We start from the raw sequence: 17,026 nt of genomic DNA, 5'->3' as shown, positions 1-17,026 counted from the left end.
ATTACATTTTTAATAATAGCATTTCATCTGAAATGTAACAACTTATTTATATGAGCTAAAATAAAATCAACTAATTACAACCTCCATTAAAATTTTTTAAATCGCATTTCGTACTAATAATTTTTTTAATATCTTCAGTACTTTCAATTTAAATAGACTGAATAATTAAAAAAAATAATCACAATCATAAGTAAAGTTAGTTTAATATTTAATACAACAAAAAAATAATAATATGATAAATCTACCTATATAAACTTAATAAAATAATTTGTTTTGTTCCATTATAATTTTGTTTATGAACAACAATTATGTTCTTTAACCTATGTTTTACTTTCCGTTTGGTAACCTCCGACTTCTGATAGGATTTATAGCATCTAGCATAGGTACCGAAGTCAATCACCTCAATAAATAATTTTATATTTATCTAAGCCAACGAAGAAAAATATTAAACATTTGTTTGTTAATGTCAACGAAATTTTAATTAAATATTATTATAACACAGAAAACAATTCATTTTATATATTTTTACGATGTAGAAACTCGCGACCGGCATACGGTCGACCATGTATACATTAATAATTATGGATGTCAATAAACGATTTCGGAGGCATATTAGGTAGAAATATTAGGAAACCCAGGACGACAACTAAGTGGACGATGCGACTTAGGTATACAATATACCACATTCTCAAAAGCTCATTTCAAATTGTGTGCTTTTTTTTTATCATTTATCAATTAATACGCGGTCCAAGTTAAGATTTAAATTATTTATTATTTATGATTTAAATATTTAATATTATAATATAGTATTTAATCTAAACAAATAAACAGAACAATTTTATTGTAATAGGAGAAAACTTATTATTAATATCACTAAGATAATATTTGCATAACTGTATAAGTATAATTAATAATAAATAATATATACAATACATTATTTAGAATGTAATTTCTTAATTTCTACATAAATATTTTATTCGGTACCTCGCAGTGAACTCGAATTTGAAAATGTAGTATTAGGTACCTACTAATTAATTTCATAAACTTACACAGTAAGTTATACTTGAATTGAAATCTTTAGTAATCTTAGTTCTTAACACAGTTACTCCACCGACTCCACCTATGAAAAGAGTACAACTTTTGTTAACCTCTAAATTAGTCTAAAGTACCATCATTAATTATTAATAAACTTTTACAATCGGTTTTTTTTTTTTAATTAACTGAAAAAATTTAAGTTAACGCAATATTGACATTATGTTTTTTACGCTCGAGTTCGCCAAAGAAAAAGTTATACCATTTTTTGTAATAAAATTTTATTTTACTTTTCTGGACAGATAGCGCTACTAATTTATTCCTTTTTTTATCTCTCAATACTCCGTAGATAGAATTTTGGATTCTGGAAAACTTTTCTTATAACCTGCTCCGTATTTTAAAAAAACCGTAAGACGATCAAAATGAGTGGTTCCCGAGATCATTCGCATCGAGAAGATTCATACGTGTTATTTTCACATTAGATAAATAGATATAATATAATATTAAATGTATTTGTGGCATAATCACTGATATGTTTAATCTATTCTCTGACAATATCACAGAACTGATAATATCCAAATTCCACCTTGTTGAAAACTAAACAAATGAAAAATCTATAGATGACGTTTGAATAACATGACGTCGTCGTCGACCTATATTGATAATGTGCTGATAACAGTGTTGTGATTTGTGGTACAGGTACCTATTTAGTATTTAGTGTTTACTATCGACTACCTATAATAGTATTTAGTTCCTTGTTGGTTTATACGTAATGATTGTCTATAATATCTATTATGACACAGACATATTATATAGTTAAATTTTAAATTATTTCCATAAGTCTATTTCATTTATTTTAAAGATCATAATTTAATTCAATAGTTTAAGAATAAGATGGGTGCATTTACTAGTCGACAAAATACTAGAGTAGAAGAAGTGGACAACAACTCAAATAATGCTTATAAATACCCACCCAAATCTGGTTTGTTAAATAGACATTTTATAGTTAATTGATTATTTAAATTTTGTTTTAATGTACCTCATACTGGGTAAAAATGTTATATTGTAAATGTTGTTAATTGCAATTAGAAAGTATAATAAAATGTGTAACATTTATATGTATGTCACTTTAGTAAAGTGACTACTTTTGTATATATAAATATATTTAAACAAATAGAAATGTATAAAATGGAATTACTGATATGAACTAATGTTACTATTAAATTAATCAATAGTATTCACTAGTAATTATAAGTAATTTCCATTTATTTTATTATTTGTTCTTATATCATTTTAAAACAATAAATAATATATCTATATTATATAATTGTTTTTATTCAAACATTTTTTAGGAAATTATTTCAGCACTCACTTTATTATGGGAGGTGAAAAATTTGATACACCACAACCAGAAGCATATTTATTTGGAGAAAATATGGATTTAAATTTTTTTAGTAAATGCCCTACTACAGTAAGTTAATTTAATTATAAGCATTTTTCTAGTATTTTTGTTCTGGTTGATCTGAGTTATGAACTTACTAAAAAAATTGAAAATATTCTGCTTATAAAAAAATATGCAAAAAAAAACGAAAATTTTCTGATTATTAATTATAAATAAATTAAATTTGAATGAAAATTACACGCACTCTGATCACGACGTACACGACTAGTGTATGATTCATTCACAAAAAACTACTCAATAACACATTACTGCTTGTCCCAATAGGTCTCAGATAAGATAAGAAAACGACTTCGTCAAATTACATTGACTATAATTATAACTATAAATACGTTATTTTAATTTAAATAAGCAGAAAATATATGTATAGAAATATGCAGTACATGTCAAAAAATGACAAAATATGCAAAATTAAACTTTATAAGTATTTACGACCTATTAACTATAATTCAAACTTGTAGCTTACCTAGCTATTACTTAAAATGTTTAGAAAAAACATCTAAATGCATATAAATCTGAGCCCGAACAATCACATGTTACCAGATTTGCCAATTAGTCATTTTTTTTTTTATAGAATTTAAAAATTGTATACACAACATTTTAATAAATTGATTATTTTTTTCAAAATTTTAGTTTCCATATCCACCCCCTGAGGTAGGGGAACCTACTAAACCGTTAAAAAGTTTGGTAAATATTAGAAAAGAATCATTGCGTTTTGTACGTACTGAAGAAGGTAAAACTATATTCAATATAGAATTTACTTTTGATTGCGATTCACCATGTTCAATAACAATTTATTATTTCTGCACTGAAGATTTTACACCAAGTGGGGTTTCGTGAGTATTATTACCTATTAAATGTTATTGATGTATATTATACTTCATTATACTTATTTTTATTTTTGTTTAGTTTTAATTGTCGTGATCCGTCTATGACATCTGAAGTTTATCATTATAAACGAGGTTCAAATCAACAATTTATTCAACCATTACATATGTTTGATCCTAGTATATACAGTACTGAGGACTTAACCTATGCATTTAACAAAGAAGTTATTCCAATTGCTATACATTGTGTAGCTCATGATACTTCTGAAGGTAAATGAGTCTTCAATAAATAAATTCAATTTCATATTTTAATAAGCTTATACATTTTAGAAACACGACAGTCACATACCACAATTGCAGTTGTTGAACAATATTCTGATGGATCCTACATTTTAAAAGCTTTAAAACAAAAATTATTTGTTGATGGATTATGTTATTTACTGCAAGAAATATATGGTATTGAAAATAAAACACCAGACCTAAAAGTTAGTATACTTGTATATTTTTTTTTTTTCAAAGCTCTTTATTCATTTATTTAATTATATTTTAAGGATTCTGCAGATGAAGATTTAGAAGATGGTAGTTCAGAATGCGTAATTTGTATGAGTGATATGCGTGACACATTAATATTACCATGTCGTCACTTGTGTTTGTGTCAATCATGTGCAGACTCTTTACGATATCAAGCTAATAATTGTCCAATATGCCGAGTTCCATTCCGTGCTCTTTTACAAATTAAAGCCTTACAAAAAACATTGGACAATAATCATAGAGTAATAATATTTAAGTTTAAAATTTGAAACATATTTTTTTTTATAAATTGTTAAATTTTATAGATTGATTTACGCACACCATATGGCTACGAAACTGTTCCTTTAATTGAAGCTCTGAATGGTCCAAATTTTCGACGATATAGCAATGCCACTAAGGTTCCAAGTGATCCTTTACTAGAATCTTCACCTGATAGCCAATGTGCTGGACTCACTATGTCTAAGTATGCAAATCTAAACAATGTTTTTTTAATTAATTAATTGATTTTTATATTTTAATTTTTTATTACACTTAAACTATTTTTTGCTACAATTAGAAATAAAATTGACAAATTTCATCAAATATTTGAATCAATTAGAATATAAATGAAATATCTATATCTGTAGACAAAATTATTGTTTGATTTTCTTATAAAACATTTAAAAATATTGTTTTACAGGATGAGTTTAGACAGACTTTCCAGAAAAAAATCTTGCAGTCTAGATTCACATGGTGAATCATTAAGTCTTAGTGATAACTCTTTAAGTTCTAACGTAAGTACTATAGAATAATTTATTCATCCCTATCTTAAATATTTGTTTGAAAACTTCATATGTTTTTAGGCAGCTGCATCTAACAGTGATAAATCATCTAAAGGTTCAAACAAAGATGAAATAAAACCTAAAATTCCAATTAAGTGTAAAGACAAAGTTAGAGTAATTAATGAAAAAGCAAATCCTGAAGAAGAGGTAAAAATTCAGTAGAACTAAGATTATATGTAATAATTACTGTGTAGAAATAAACATTTTAACAATACAAATAATATAACTGAATAACTATATTATATAGTTGAGTGTACTTCATACTTGAATTACTTTTTTAGACTCAAGATGAAGACAGTGAAGCAGAAAAAATGTCTCCATTATTAGACTCAGAGAAAAGTATTGAGAAGAAAGTTGAACATCCCCCCCAACCAGCTATGGTTGAAAGTAAGAACTTAATACATTTTTTCGTATTAAATTATATATGTATATATTTTTCAATTTTTTAGAAAAAGAAATTAATGTTATACTAAATCATGGAGCAGAAGATGCTGAGTGTTATGGTGAATGTGCTGCAAGAATGCTTGTTACACATCAAAATGAAAAGCCTCAACTATCAATATCTCAAGTAAATAAAATTATATTTATAATATTATTATGTTTTGATATTTACTATCTAGTTTTTATAACTATTATTCCTTTAAAATCAATTAAAAATATTGATTTTATACAGGAAAGAGTGTCACTGCCTGGTACTCCAATGAGTACAGTAAGCCAACGTTCAAGTGGTGAGAGTTATACTTCGGTTGGTTCTTCTCGTTTGTTGTTAGCTGCTTATGAAAAAACTACACCAGTATAAATTTTAAAAAATTAAGTTTATTTGGCGAATTTTATTATTTTTGTAATTTATTTATTATTATATTATTATTATTATTTGTATAATAATTTTTTCCTCATCATTTATATTCCCTAACATTATTATAATTAACTGTGTATAGCTGTACAAACTTTGAATTATTTAAGATAAACATTTTAAAATATATTAAAAACATCAAATATTATTCATGTATAGTAATAAGATATATTTAAAATAAGATTGTATTGATAGAATGTAAATTGTGTACAAAATTTATTACTTAATACTTATATAAAGCTTCAACTCCAAGACAGTTAAGATTGTTAAATTATTTCTCTAAATATTGTTACTGTATGAATCTCAATAGTAAATTGTATAATATATTACAGCCTATTAAAAATATCTGTCTTAAGACATAAGACATAGCATATTATGTCTCACAGTCATAGATCACATAACCAAATATTTTTATTTATTTTTTAAAATTGCTGACAACTTTAAGATTTTTTTTACATTATTGCATTACTTAGGAATTACCTACATAATTTATTAAATTAATATGATACCAACATATTATATACATTAAATTTTACTAGTACCTCTTCAAACTTTGGCCATTTAGTTTTCAACTCATTGTATGTATTTTAATTAATTAATTTCATTTTCTATGTTAATTAAATTTCTGGTTGCTTAGTTCATGATCATCTCAGTTTCAACTATGATTAATTGCAACTCTTCTGCTTCGTGTTCATTTTTTAATTTCTTTGGACCTAGTCTGACCAAAACAAATTCATTGTGAAGATTTTACAAGTTAGGTTAAGTATTATTTTATGTAAAACTTAATATATTAAAATACGAAATCCCAATTTCGTGGTAATTTGGTAAATCTATTTAAAACTTATTCGATGTTTATATTGTTGTTTCAGTACATATATGTAAGTCTAACTTGTCCCATATTGTTCCTTAAATTGAGTTTGAGCCTCCGTAAAGTTAACAACGATCGTTTAGTTGTGGCAGTTGTAATAGGTAATGTGGTTAAAATTAGTAAAAGACTGCGTATGTTTGGGGAAAAAATCAGAAAAAATGTCAACCAATGTTGTCAGTATTGTAGTTGGTCGGTTTCTTTTTTTTTTATACATTTTTTCCATTTAGCTACCTATATTTGAATTTTTACGCTTTTTAAAAGTTTCATCATTTGGTAAAATATCTAATATCTTTTTAAGTGAGCGCTGCTTCTTGCAAAACATTTGAATTTGTAGGTATTATTATTTAAAAACTTTGGAAATTTGGAATAGGTAATTTTGATTTGGACATCGCAAGAAGATGTTTAGAAAATCTATCTTTTAGTTGACAAATAAAATAGGCCAGAAAAATATTACCTATAAGAGATCCATATTTTTCTGGACCATTTCGGCTAGCCAAAATCGGCTGGAATATTATCACTCGTCGTTTGGCGATGTTTAACCTAACCTAGCTGTTCTTAAATTTGGGTAAAGTTTATTGTTATTAGTTATTTATTAAGAAAAACATCTCAATTACATGTAATGTAATGCTATAAAAAAAATTGAGTTACTGATAGAATTTGAAAGTCGAAAATCAGTACCTACGTGATGTAATTTAAATTTTAACACTTTTAATTTTTTAAAGCAAAATAAATAACTTCGTATAATTCTTTAAATCGAATTATCCGAATTATACTTTCATGTCGATCTAACTATCGTGTTTCACACATTTTTATTAGTTTTTTTTTTTCGGTTTTTGAGGATATATTCAATAATCATTAATACATTCAATTATAGTATTCGTGTTCTTTTTTGAATTTTTGATGAACTTCGAAAAATATTATTACTGAGGAAACAGTCTCAATACAGTTTCTAATTATAATAGATAACATTTTATATTAGCTAATAGCTCCTTATGAGTTATGACCTTATTATAGTAAAATTTAAAAAGCGAGACAATGGGCATACAGCGAATGTGGTACAACCTCTAAAATAAAAACAATAAAAAAAAAATAAAAAATATTATCATATAAATTACATTATAATTAAACTTAAATAATCATATACATTATTATTAGTTATTGTATAAAAGTTTAAATTAAATTTTATAATATCAAGTATATTGATCAATTAATCTATTTATAATTTATTTATGCGATTTTAAAATAATAATACTATTAATAGAATATTTTACCTGTAATCGTTATAGACGCCTTTAAATTCCCCACTCAACGATGCCATGCCATTATAACTTTGTCCAACTAAACATTTTTTATGAAGTCCGAATTTTTCTAATAACTAAAATATGAAAGTAGATGATCCTTTACCAACTACCAGTCATATCATATGGAAAATTAAAAATTGAAGAAAATGTTCTACAATACCAATACCTAATTAAGTTCGCTATCAAAGTATCAACGTATCGCACACAAAATTACATTTATTCTAGTAGACTGGAGATACATCTTGTGATTCATCAACTAAAATGAAAAAAATCTTTCGTTTTTAATTTTTGTTTCTTCGTGTCTTGTATTTAATCACTTAATCAAGGCAATTTTTTGTAATTTCATATTTATTATAAATAATAATATGATTAAAATATTATAAATATAATATAAAATTACCATAATTTGCTCTTATTACTTTCGTCGTAGATATTACGACTATCCACTGGGGTGGACGGGCCCACCGGGAGTGTCCGGGACGCTGGGAAATTTCCCGGTGGGCCCAGTGGTCGTTGTTGCCAAAATTAAATAAAAATAATTTTTTATGTGCAATCAATAAGTAAATAGATATGGCCACTCTAATTCTAAATCCCAGTGACATTTTTAATCCCGGTCCGCCCCCGAGTCTATCCTCATTTCCCCTTTAAGCAATATTTTGGCATCCACAATAGTATTGTCGTATTGGTTGAATTATTTGACAAAGAATAACTCGATTTTCGATGACCCATTTTTTTTTATAAAATATCTATCTCATTTGTTATACTATTTTTTTTTTTTTGTTCTCCGTGATTTATAATTTCTTCAGACTGAATAAATGAAAATTTATGATATTTTGATTTTTAATATGATCATTAAAACGTCGGATGGCGTCTTTCTATTTTGTAAAGGGTTTAATTCTGGAAGTATTTATTTGTCCGTGTGTCTCTTTACTAACTATATTATTGGAAAATACAGCATCTGCCTAATGAACTTTGTAATTTTTCCAAATAAGTTAGCCAAGGATAACGATTTAACCGATTTATTTGAAATTTTAATCGTCGTTGTGGTTCAATAGCGGAAATTGGTAATTTTTCGATGGTGTTCAAGCAACTCTAAGCCCTAAGGGTATTTTGAAAAATCCAAAATTTTCCATAATTTTTATCAGAAATTTCAAATTGATAAAAATAATCCAATATCTATTAATTATTTTCAGATACCCAATTCATTAATATTATTCGTTTCCGTTGTGTTAGTGGAATATTTAGTACATCGTTGCCAGTTGGCAGTTGCAATGCTATACCATGAATATTTCCTGACTCATTTTCATTTTTTTCATTTTTTTTTCATACCAAAACTTAATAATGATGACTAACCTCTACTTCTTTTTATTTTTTAAATTATTTTTTTTTAAGCTAATAATTCAACGCACGAGAATAATAATTTAATAAGCCGCACACAATCAAACATCGAACACAGACTAAAAAAAAAATTCTGTCTTTCTGTAGGTTATAAGCATGTAGTTAAGTAATAGGATAGCGTACTTATTATCTTTATTACCTAGTAAATAATAACTTTAAAGGTACCTACCTAATAATTTTTTGTAATCACATCGATATCTTATCGACGACACTATTCCAGAAAACTGTCACCGACTCGTTATTGTAATTATCGATGATTGATATAAATAAATTACACTACCTACTATTATTTTTCGGAAGGGAGGTTTAAACTACAAAACCTCCCTATAAATGTTCCTGTATAATGTATTGTACTTACTTCTTAGTTTCGAGTTAACAAGTAACTAAAATAGGAAAATACATCAATGGAATCGAGTGTTTTGATTTACTTACTGGCTACTGCAAGCTTCATTGATTAATTTTTTTTTTCTTAATGTTTTATGATACCTACCTATTCAAATTATTAGTTATTAATAATTTAAAATGTATATCAGTGAAACCTCTATGGCTCTATTAAAATTGTAGTAACTTAGTGTGAGTCCGGATTTTATTATAGGTACCTATCATTGTTGAATGGTGTACAGCTTGGCTGGAGGATAACTTCAAATTTCAATATACCTGTAAATCCGAATACAGGTTAACAAATGGTTTATTTATAAGTTAAGTAATGTTTTAATTTAAGTTAATTACTAACAAAAACAGATATTTTATAAATTTATAATTTAACTGTACAACATTATATAACTTAAAATGGACCTAAATACTCACAGCGACGAGGATAGGTCCACGATGAGCTGAATTAGTTCTTACAATCGGGTACTATATAGGCAAGTTAGACTGACTAACTATCTTATTTAGTATATTATTTATATGAATCTTCGAGGACATGCGATGTTCTTTGGAGGAAACAGAATGCGTTTTCAAACAAGGAAAAGTGTTATTATTTTGCATATTTTACAAGGACTTGTAGATTTCGCAATACTATGTGTTACATACTAATACGTGTGTATTTCTTTAAATTGCTTTATTAAATAGGTAGTCACAAAATCGATTTTTAAAAAACGGCGCACATCGTATATTAATTTGTATAGTTTGGATGTATTATTTATCTTTTATACATTTTGATCATATTCCATACTCCAAATTAAGGAATTAAGTGTCCATTCGAATAGAGAGTTCATTTTATCACAGGAAAATTATTATAGGTAATTGTATAATTTATAGTTTTTATAATTTATACACAGATATGTAATGTATGAAAACAAATACGTAAATTTGTGTAACTTTTCCAGGGTAAACTTCAATATTTCAAACCGAATTTCCCACCAAAAATATTTTATCATTCTTAATTCATAACGGTAAAATATAATAGTGGGTACATAGGTAAAAATATTTATTAAATATTACCTACAATAAATAATAACATAATAGTATATAATTATTCATATTATATATTTGTATAAAATATTTTGTTTTATATTTTAAACACAGAATCTTTAGTTGTACAAATTTCAAGTGTGTCATTTAACTTATTTTGAAAGAACCGTAATAACGTAATACCTACCACGATTTAAGATCATACATCTCATGAAAAAATAGATATATTTTGTAATACCATTTATAATAGAATAATAATTTGTTCTATTGTCTGTAGTAATACTAAACTTTTGGATTTTTTAACATTAATGTAACATTCAACATTGTAACATAATATTGATCTATGGACTGTGGTAATAATTTGTACATTGATGACGATGAATGTTAACACTGTTGAATACCATAAAACAACAGATAGTGATAGTGATAAGTAATTATTGATTAACCTCATCAAATTTTTTATTTGACGTCTTTTGAAGAATTAAATACTAAAATGTAATATTTTAATGGTATTTGTACATTTTCAATATTGTAATACATTAATCATTAATACTGATTATCTATCACGTATATAACTTAGAACAATTTCATTAAATATATAGTATTTTTATATCGTGTTTGAAGTGTTTTCAAAAGTATTCATTTAATAATTCGAACTAAATTTTGTATTTAAGAAATAATCAATAATTGTATGACGTACAGCATGTAAACGGTTAACTAGACAAATGTTGTTATGATGTTAATTCAGTAGATTGAGTGAAATTTCAAGAACTATTGTCACTTGTACATTTAACGACATCATCATGATATCAACTGGTGTAAGTATTACAAAAGCCCATTTTTAAATTATACCTAAATGACTAAATATAGTCACATATCGATAATAAATCAATATACTTGTAAAATAGGCCTAGTTAACAAATTAATTCTTTATAATAAATTAAATACATTTTTGTAATTAATTAATTTTTTTTTTGACAGAGCTATTCATTGTTAACTTTATGTTATATTCATATTTAATAAATATTATTAGTGCTGAATATTTTGTTGACATTTAATAATTTAAAATTGTCTAATATATCCTAACAATACCTATAAAATGTATTTTTCAAATTATTGTCTCTTTTTAAACCTCTTTTACTATTAATATGTTATATTATACTCTATTTCAAAAAATAATTATTAGTTGACCTTCTAATTTTTGTTGTTGCTATGCATCATCCACTACTTACCTGGTATCAGAGTAATTACATGGTTCTCGACTTACTAATCATATCGTATACAATGCATACAAAGTAATTGTTCTCTTTTGGAATAGAGTATAATTTTATGTTACATTGGATATTTTAGATATCTTCTTTAAGATCAATAAAAAATTAAATTATAATAAATGAAAGTGTTATCAATGTGTGGTTCCTTTCTTCAGCTAGTTTTTTCTCGTATCATTTTTACATATAGAAAATAATCTTATTGTGTCATAGATACAGTTGATACAGATTGTATGTAATATACATACATTTTTATACATTTATTTTATTAATTCAAAAATGATGCTTCAATTTTTCAATAAATGTGATTAGAGTTTACTTATTAATATTATTTTAAGAAGTAACCATTCAATTTGATATTATTAACCATTATGGGGACTTCACACTTGCATTTGTTGTCTTCATCTTTTAAATACGTAACATAATAAATTTATAGATGTATTTTTCTGTTGGAGGTATTTTTTCAATATTTTAATTTTCAAGAAAGTTAGAATACTTGATAATATGACAATTTTCTTAAATATTAAAATAAATAAAACTAAACATCTAAATGTAAATTATTTAACATAAATTTGTTATGTTATGAACTTATAAGATAAATAGGGTGGTGACAACTAAAGTAAGTTAAGTGTATTCATTCCTTATAGTTTAAATTAGTGTACTTTGATGATTTATAGTTGTTTTTTTTTGAAAACATAAACTATACACTTTAAATATCAATTGTTTTGTTACCAATTCATTTAAAATAGTATACTTCAGGGGTCTCAAACCTTTTTTATGGCAGGCCAAATTTGATGTACGCTTTGGCATCACATTTCTAAAAATGTTAGCCTAACATTTTTAGAAATGTGCTGTCTAAAAAAAAAAAATTGTTGTCTATCTAGGAATAGATAGATTATGAAATTGAGAAATAAATAAGAATAGATAAGATTTATTTAAAAAAATGTATGTTTATTTTTATAATTTTTTTATTTTATAATTCAAAATTTGTTTTATATTTCAAAACATATTGATTTTACCTTGATGTTTTTACTATTATTTCAAATTTATTTTATTAATTTTTAAAATTTGTTTTTAGATATTTTTATTAGTGGCTCTAAGTCATACATGCGTCTCTATTGACATCACATATCCAGTGTTTGGGTATTATGTTCAAGGTCAACCCGCTGCATTTGGAGATTTTGATTCTGATGAACTTACAGATATGTTTGTATTAAAAGATCAAGGTCGTTCCATTGAAATTATGTTTGGTTCCAATGTTGAACCTTTTTTAAAACCTGGTACACAAACTAAATGCAAGTTTAATAAACACCAAATTACATCGGTGGTGCCTGGAGACTTCAATGGAGATGCTCTTATGGATCTATTAGTTACTGTAAAAAACATAACTACATCTGGAGCGTTTTCCAATTGGTTCAAACCAAGTGAACAGAATAACGATTTAGATGTACATATACTTTGGGGAGGTTTAAGTGTTTTGGCTTGCCCAAATGAAGATAAACCTCTTTTTACTATTGTTGATCAACCTTTGGTTATTAACTATGATACCAATATGATAGTTGATTTATTTGGCGTCAAAAAAATGGCAAATGGTACAACTCAAAGAATGTTTTGGTTATTCAATTCAACTGGAAACTTTACAGAAATGCCAATGGAAAATCATGAATCTGTACCGATAAGAATACCCCAATCCCATGGATTTGTAGACATAGGTGGAGGTTAGTTTTGAAAACAATTTTATTTTGACTTATTTAACCATTTTTGATTATTTAATTGATTTACAATATTTCAGCACCCCTCAAAATTTAATCTTGTGCTGGGGGAGCCATTCTTATCAATTTTCAAAAATTAAATAGTAACAATTATTAATATTATAAGAATATCTACATACAATACAATACAATACAATATTATTTCTAGTTCTTAGACTTAAATAATCTTTGTTCATTCTTCAGTTTATTGTTTGATGATAAAAGTCGCTTGTTGTATTTAATGTTAAAAATTTACCATTTGATAATAATTACCTATCTAATATTATTCTTAAAAAATAATATAAATTATTAACTTCTCATGTAGTAAAAACATAACAAAATTAATATAACAAAATAATATAATGTTTTAATGTGTTTAAAAAATTGTTTGTGTAAATAGTAATTTTATATCTTTTTTTAAATATAATGTACTAAGATGTTTTAAAAATATCAAAAATATTATTATGGAACTATGGAAGATTTATCAGTTAATGTACTTAAATAATTTTAACATTGCTTATACTTAATGTTAGTAAATATTTTTATTTTCAGATGTAGCACCTGATTTATATTTAACAGCTACAAATGGATATGAAGTTTGGCTTTCTGATTCCGAAGCTGGTGCATTTATTTACAATCAAACTATCCCATTTCCTGACAATTTAAAAGTTTCAAATGTTGGTCAAACTGCGTTTATGGATTTACAACTTAAAGGTCGCATGGATCATATTGTGCCTGTTTGTTTTGATTCACAATGTACCAACAGCACTATTTATTTTTATGATTCAACTCGCTGGTATAATTTGGGTATAAATTTTCATAATGGTAACAGTGTTTGGGGATTTGTACCACCAATGCCTAATGTACCATACCTAGAAGCAATCACAGTACGGCCCGGAGATTTCAATATGGATGGCTATCCTGATTTATTAGGCACATTGTGTCTTGGAGGCAATTCAAAAAAAACAAAAGTAATTTTAATGGAAAATGTTGCATGTACAACAGGTTGTGATGGATTTGATAGAACATTTGTTGTTCGATGGGACTTACTTCAATCAATGAATGGTGACAATTACAACGTTATGGGAGCATTTTATGATTTTTTTCAAAATGGTATATTAGACGTTTTGTTGGTTAGTGGAGGTAATGGAGAATACAATATGTCAGCTTTTAAAAACAGTTTGGACTATGATGCAAATTTTTTGAAAGTTAGTATTTTTTTTTTTTTTAATGTTTATAAGTTGTTAATTTTATATTATTATTTATAGGTAATGGTGGTTACTGGTTTGACAAATAGCAAGTATGAAATGTTACCTAGTCGATTAGGAAAAAAATCTCGTACATTTGGTACTAACTTGCCTGGACCAAAAGTTAGTTATTTGACTACCACTCAAGACGGATATCCACGTCAAGGTATAGCTACACAGTTACCCCAGTCTGCATATTATTCTCTTTATTTGCCTTACACAATATTTGGACTTGGCCGTACTCCGAACTTTGTAGATGAACTTACTGTGTCTGTTTTAAATGAAACCCGTTCTTGGACACAAATTATCCCAAATTCCCAAATGGTTGTAATTCCAAATCCAATAAATGATCCAAGTAGATGGAATGCTAAATTGTTTGTGACACCTAGCCGTTTAATATTTCAAAGTGCAGCTGCGCTTGCAGGAACATGTTTACTTATTTTAATTATAATTGGAGTTCTGTACTTCAAAGAACGTCAAGAAGATCGTATTGAAAAACGCCAGGAAGCACATAAATTTCATTTTGATGCTATGTAAAAATATTTGTTTGTAAAATTATGTTTATGTTCTGTTACTGTGATTATTATTGTATTCCTATTTTTAATTAAATAATAAAAAAATGCAATATTTCTTTATATTATATATCTAATTCAAATTTTAATTTTGTTAAAAAATATCATTATATCTGAATATCTAAGTTTAGTTTAATAATTTCCACTAATTATTAATTAAATTTAGCAGCTGATTCATTAAATATATATATATAAAAAAAAATGTGAACCCAGATTATAACAATATTTAATACAATGTAAATCTTAATTGAAAAACATAATATAGAAAATAAATCAAAAATTTTAAAATATAAGTATTTTTATTTTTTGTTCTATAATATGTTATCAACTATTTTAATATTTAAATTTTTTTTTGAAGCAATATAATTGTTGTTAAAAATAATTCTATATATAAATATAAAACTATAAATCTTTAGGATATATTTTTTGTGGAATTTATAAATTATTATTAATTATGAATAAGGCTGTAACATTGAGATACCTAATATGTAGTTTGTACCACATTTAAAATATTTTAAAATTTGATAAATATGTAAGTATACTTAGCAAAAAAAAAAACAAATTATTGATCATCAATATCAAAAATAACAATGATATAGCCTTGAATTATAGAATCGAATATTATTATGATTAAATTAAAAACTATAAAGTTTTTTATTTATTATTAATATTTTATTTATATGTTTATATTTTAAATTATAATTGTTTTTGATAGTGATTTATTTATATGTTAATCATGATATTTTTTGCTTTTCATTTATCTCCATAATTTGTCTATTATATTATTATATTTCATTTAAGTATTACTTACTGTAAAACAAAAAAACTGGTATATTTAATCACGTCTGCTTAAAGTCGATTAAGACTATCAATTATTAATTATTATGTTTAGTCGCTATAAGTACTTGATATCATAGTATGTACATATTAAGTATAAAATATATATATATGCATAAAATTGTAAAAATAAACTAAATATACAATTATTATATTTGTTAAATTATATCAAGTATTTTGTTAAAATCAATTATTGTAGTTATAATACTTTTTGTATGATAATTTTTTCCAAATAAAATATAGGTAGGTAATCAATGTATACAAATATTAATCATAATTTAAAGTTAAACATCTGGAAAATATTAATTATTAATTAGTTGTTGATACTAGAACTATCTCGTGTAGTCATATGCTATAACTTTATTTTTCAAGAGACTAAATACATAATTTATGGTTTTTATATAGGTATATAGGTTAATATAGAATAATTAAATATAAATCTATAGAAGGTATCTAAAATAAGATCGACGATCGTCATAAAATAAGATACGGACAATAATACCCAAATGGCCAAATCTGTTTTCGAAGTACGAAATTTACACTCAAATCAAATCTACTCAATGGGCTACAGCAATTACTGTAAACAAGGCTGTTTTTTGACAATTTTAACACAATATCGCCCAACCGGTATCCACGATCTAAGAATGCGCGAAGGACATCATAAGTCGTCAATCGCCATTCACCAATCTCCTCATCCGATGACCGACCACCGACATAACGACAACAATAACAACAACAAATAACAAAAACAAACAAGTAGTGACCCCACGGAGTTCATCCACCTGGGGAATTTGGTGCGGTCGACGAATGGCTACACTGCGCAACCGGAACTCATAGAACATCGT

At 25.8% G+C, this 17,026-nt stretch overlaps 2 protein-coding genes and 1 long non-coding RNA gene across 7 annotated transcripts; 2 read left to right on the top strand and 1 right to left on the bottom strand.

Moving 5' to 3' along the window:
* Positions 1-1,357: 1,357 nt before the first annotated feature.
* Positions 1,358-6,007, top strand: LOC114119299 (E3 ubiquitin-protein ligase MGRN1-like). Of its 2 annotated transcripts, none has more exons than XM_027980807.2 (12): positions 1,358-1,731; positions 2,385-2,503; positions 3,125-3,327; positions 3,401-3,588; positions 3,649-3,803; positions 3,870-4,091; positions 4,155-4,312; positions 4,529-4,622; positions 4,692-4,817; positions 4,952-5,057; positions 5,120-5,238; positions 5,344-6,007. In XM_027980807.2, the coding sequence occupies exons 2-12, from the start codon at positions 2,411-2,413 to the stop codon at positions 5,467-5,469; spliced, it is 1,590 nt and encodes a 529-aa protein (XP_027836608.2). In that variant the 5' UTR covers positions 1,358-1,731; positions 2,385-2,410; the 3' UTR covers positions 5,470-6,007. The 2 variants fall into 2 exon arrangements, with proteins under 2 accessions (XP_027836608.2, XP_027836607.2); XM_027980806.2 differs by lacking the exon at positions 1,358-1,731 and adding an exon at positions 1,738-2,014 and having other exon boundaries at positions 5,344-6,006.
* On the bottom strand, positions 4,187-10,333 carry LOC114119308 (uncharacterized). 4 transcript variants are annotated; one of them, XR_007606940.1, is made up of 5 exons: positions 9,898-10,333; positions 9,659-9,747; positions 9,260-9,580; positions 6,066-6,241; positions 4,187-4,322 (listed from the first exon to the last, which is right to left on the bottom strand). It is a non-coding gene; the product is annotated as an uncharacterized LOC114119308 (long non-coding RNA). The 4 variants fall into 4 exon arrangements; XR_007606955.1 differs by having other exon boundaries at positions 9,260-9,576; XR_003592023.2 differs by having other exon boundaries at positions 9,690-9,747.
* Positions 10,334-10,955: 622 nt separating this feature from the next.
* LOC114119307 (T-cell immunomodulatory protein) lies at positions 10,956-16,353 on the top strand. The gene is made up of 4 exons (XM_027980820.2): positions 10,956-11,324; positions 12,853-13,492; positions 14,078-14,733; positions 14,794-16,353. The coding sequence occupies exons 1-4, from the start codon at positions 11,310-11,312 to the stop codon at positions 15,307-15,309; spliced, it is 1,827 nt and encodes a 608-aa protein (XP_027836621.2). The 5' UTR covers positions 10,956-11,309; the 3' UTR covers positions 15,310-16,353.
* Positions 16,354-17,026: the final 673 nt, after the last annotated feature.

The sequence above is a fragment of the Aphis gossypii genome, chromosome 1 (assembly GCF_020184175.1).
Source record: "Aphis gossypii isolate Hap1 chromosome 1, ASM2018417v2, whole genome shotgun sequence".
Taxonomy (NCBI): domain Eukaryota; kingdom Metazoa; phylum Arthropoda; class Insecta; order Hemiptera; family Aphididae; genus Aphis; species Aphis gossypii.
This window is presented reverse-complemented; position numbering and strand designations above follow the sequence as displayed.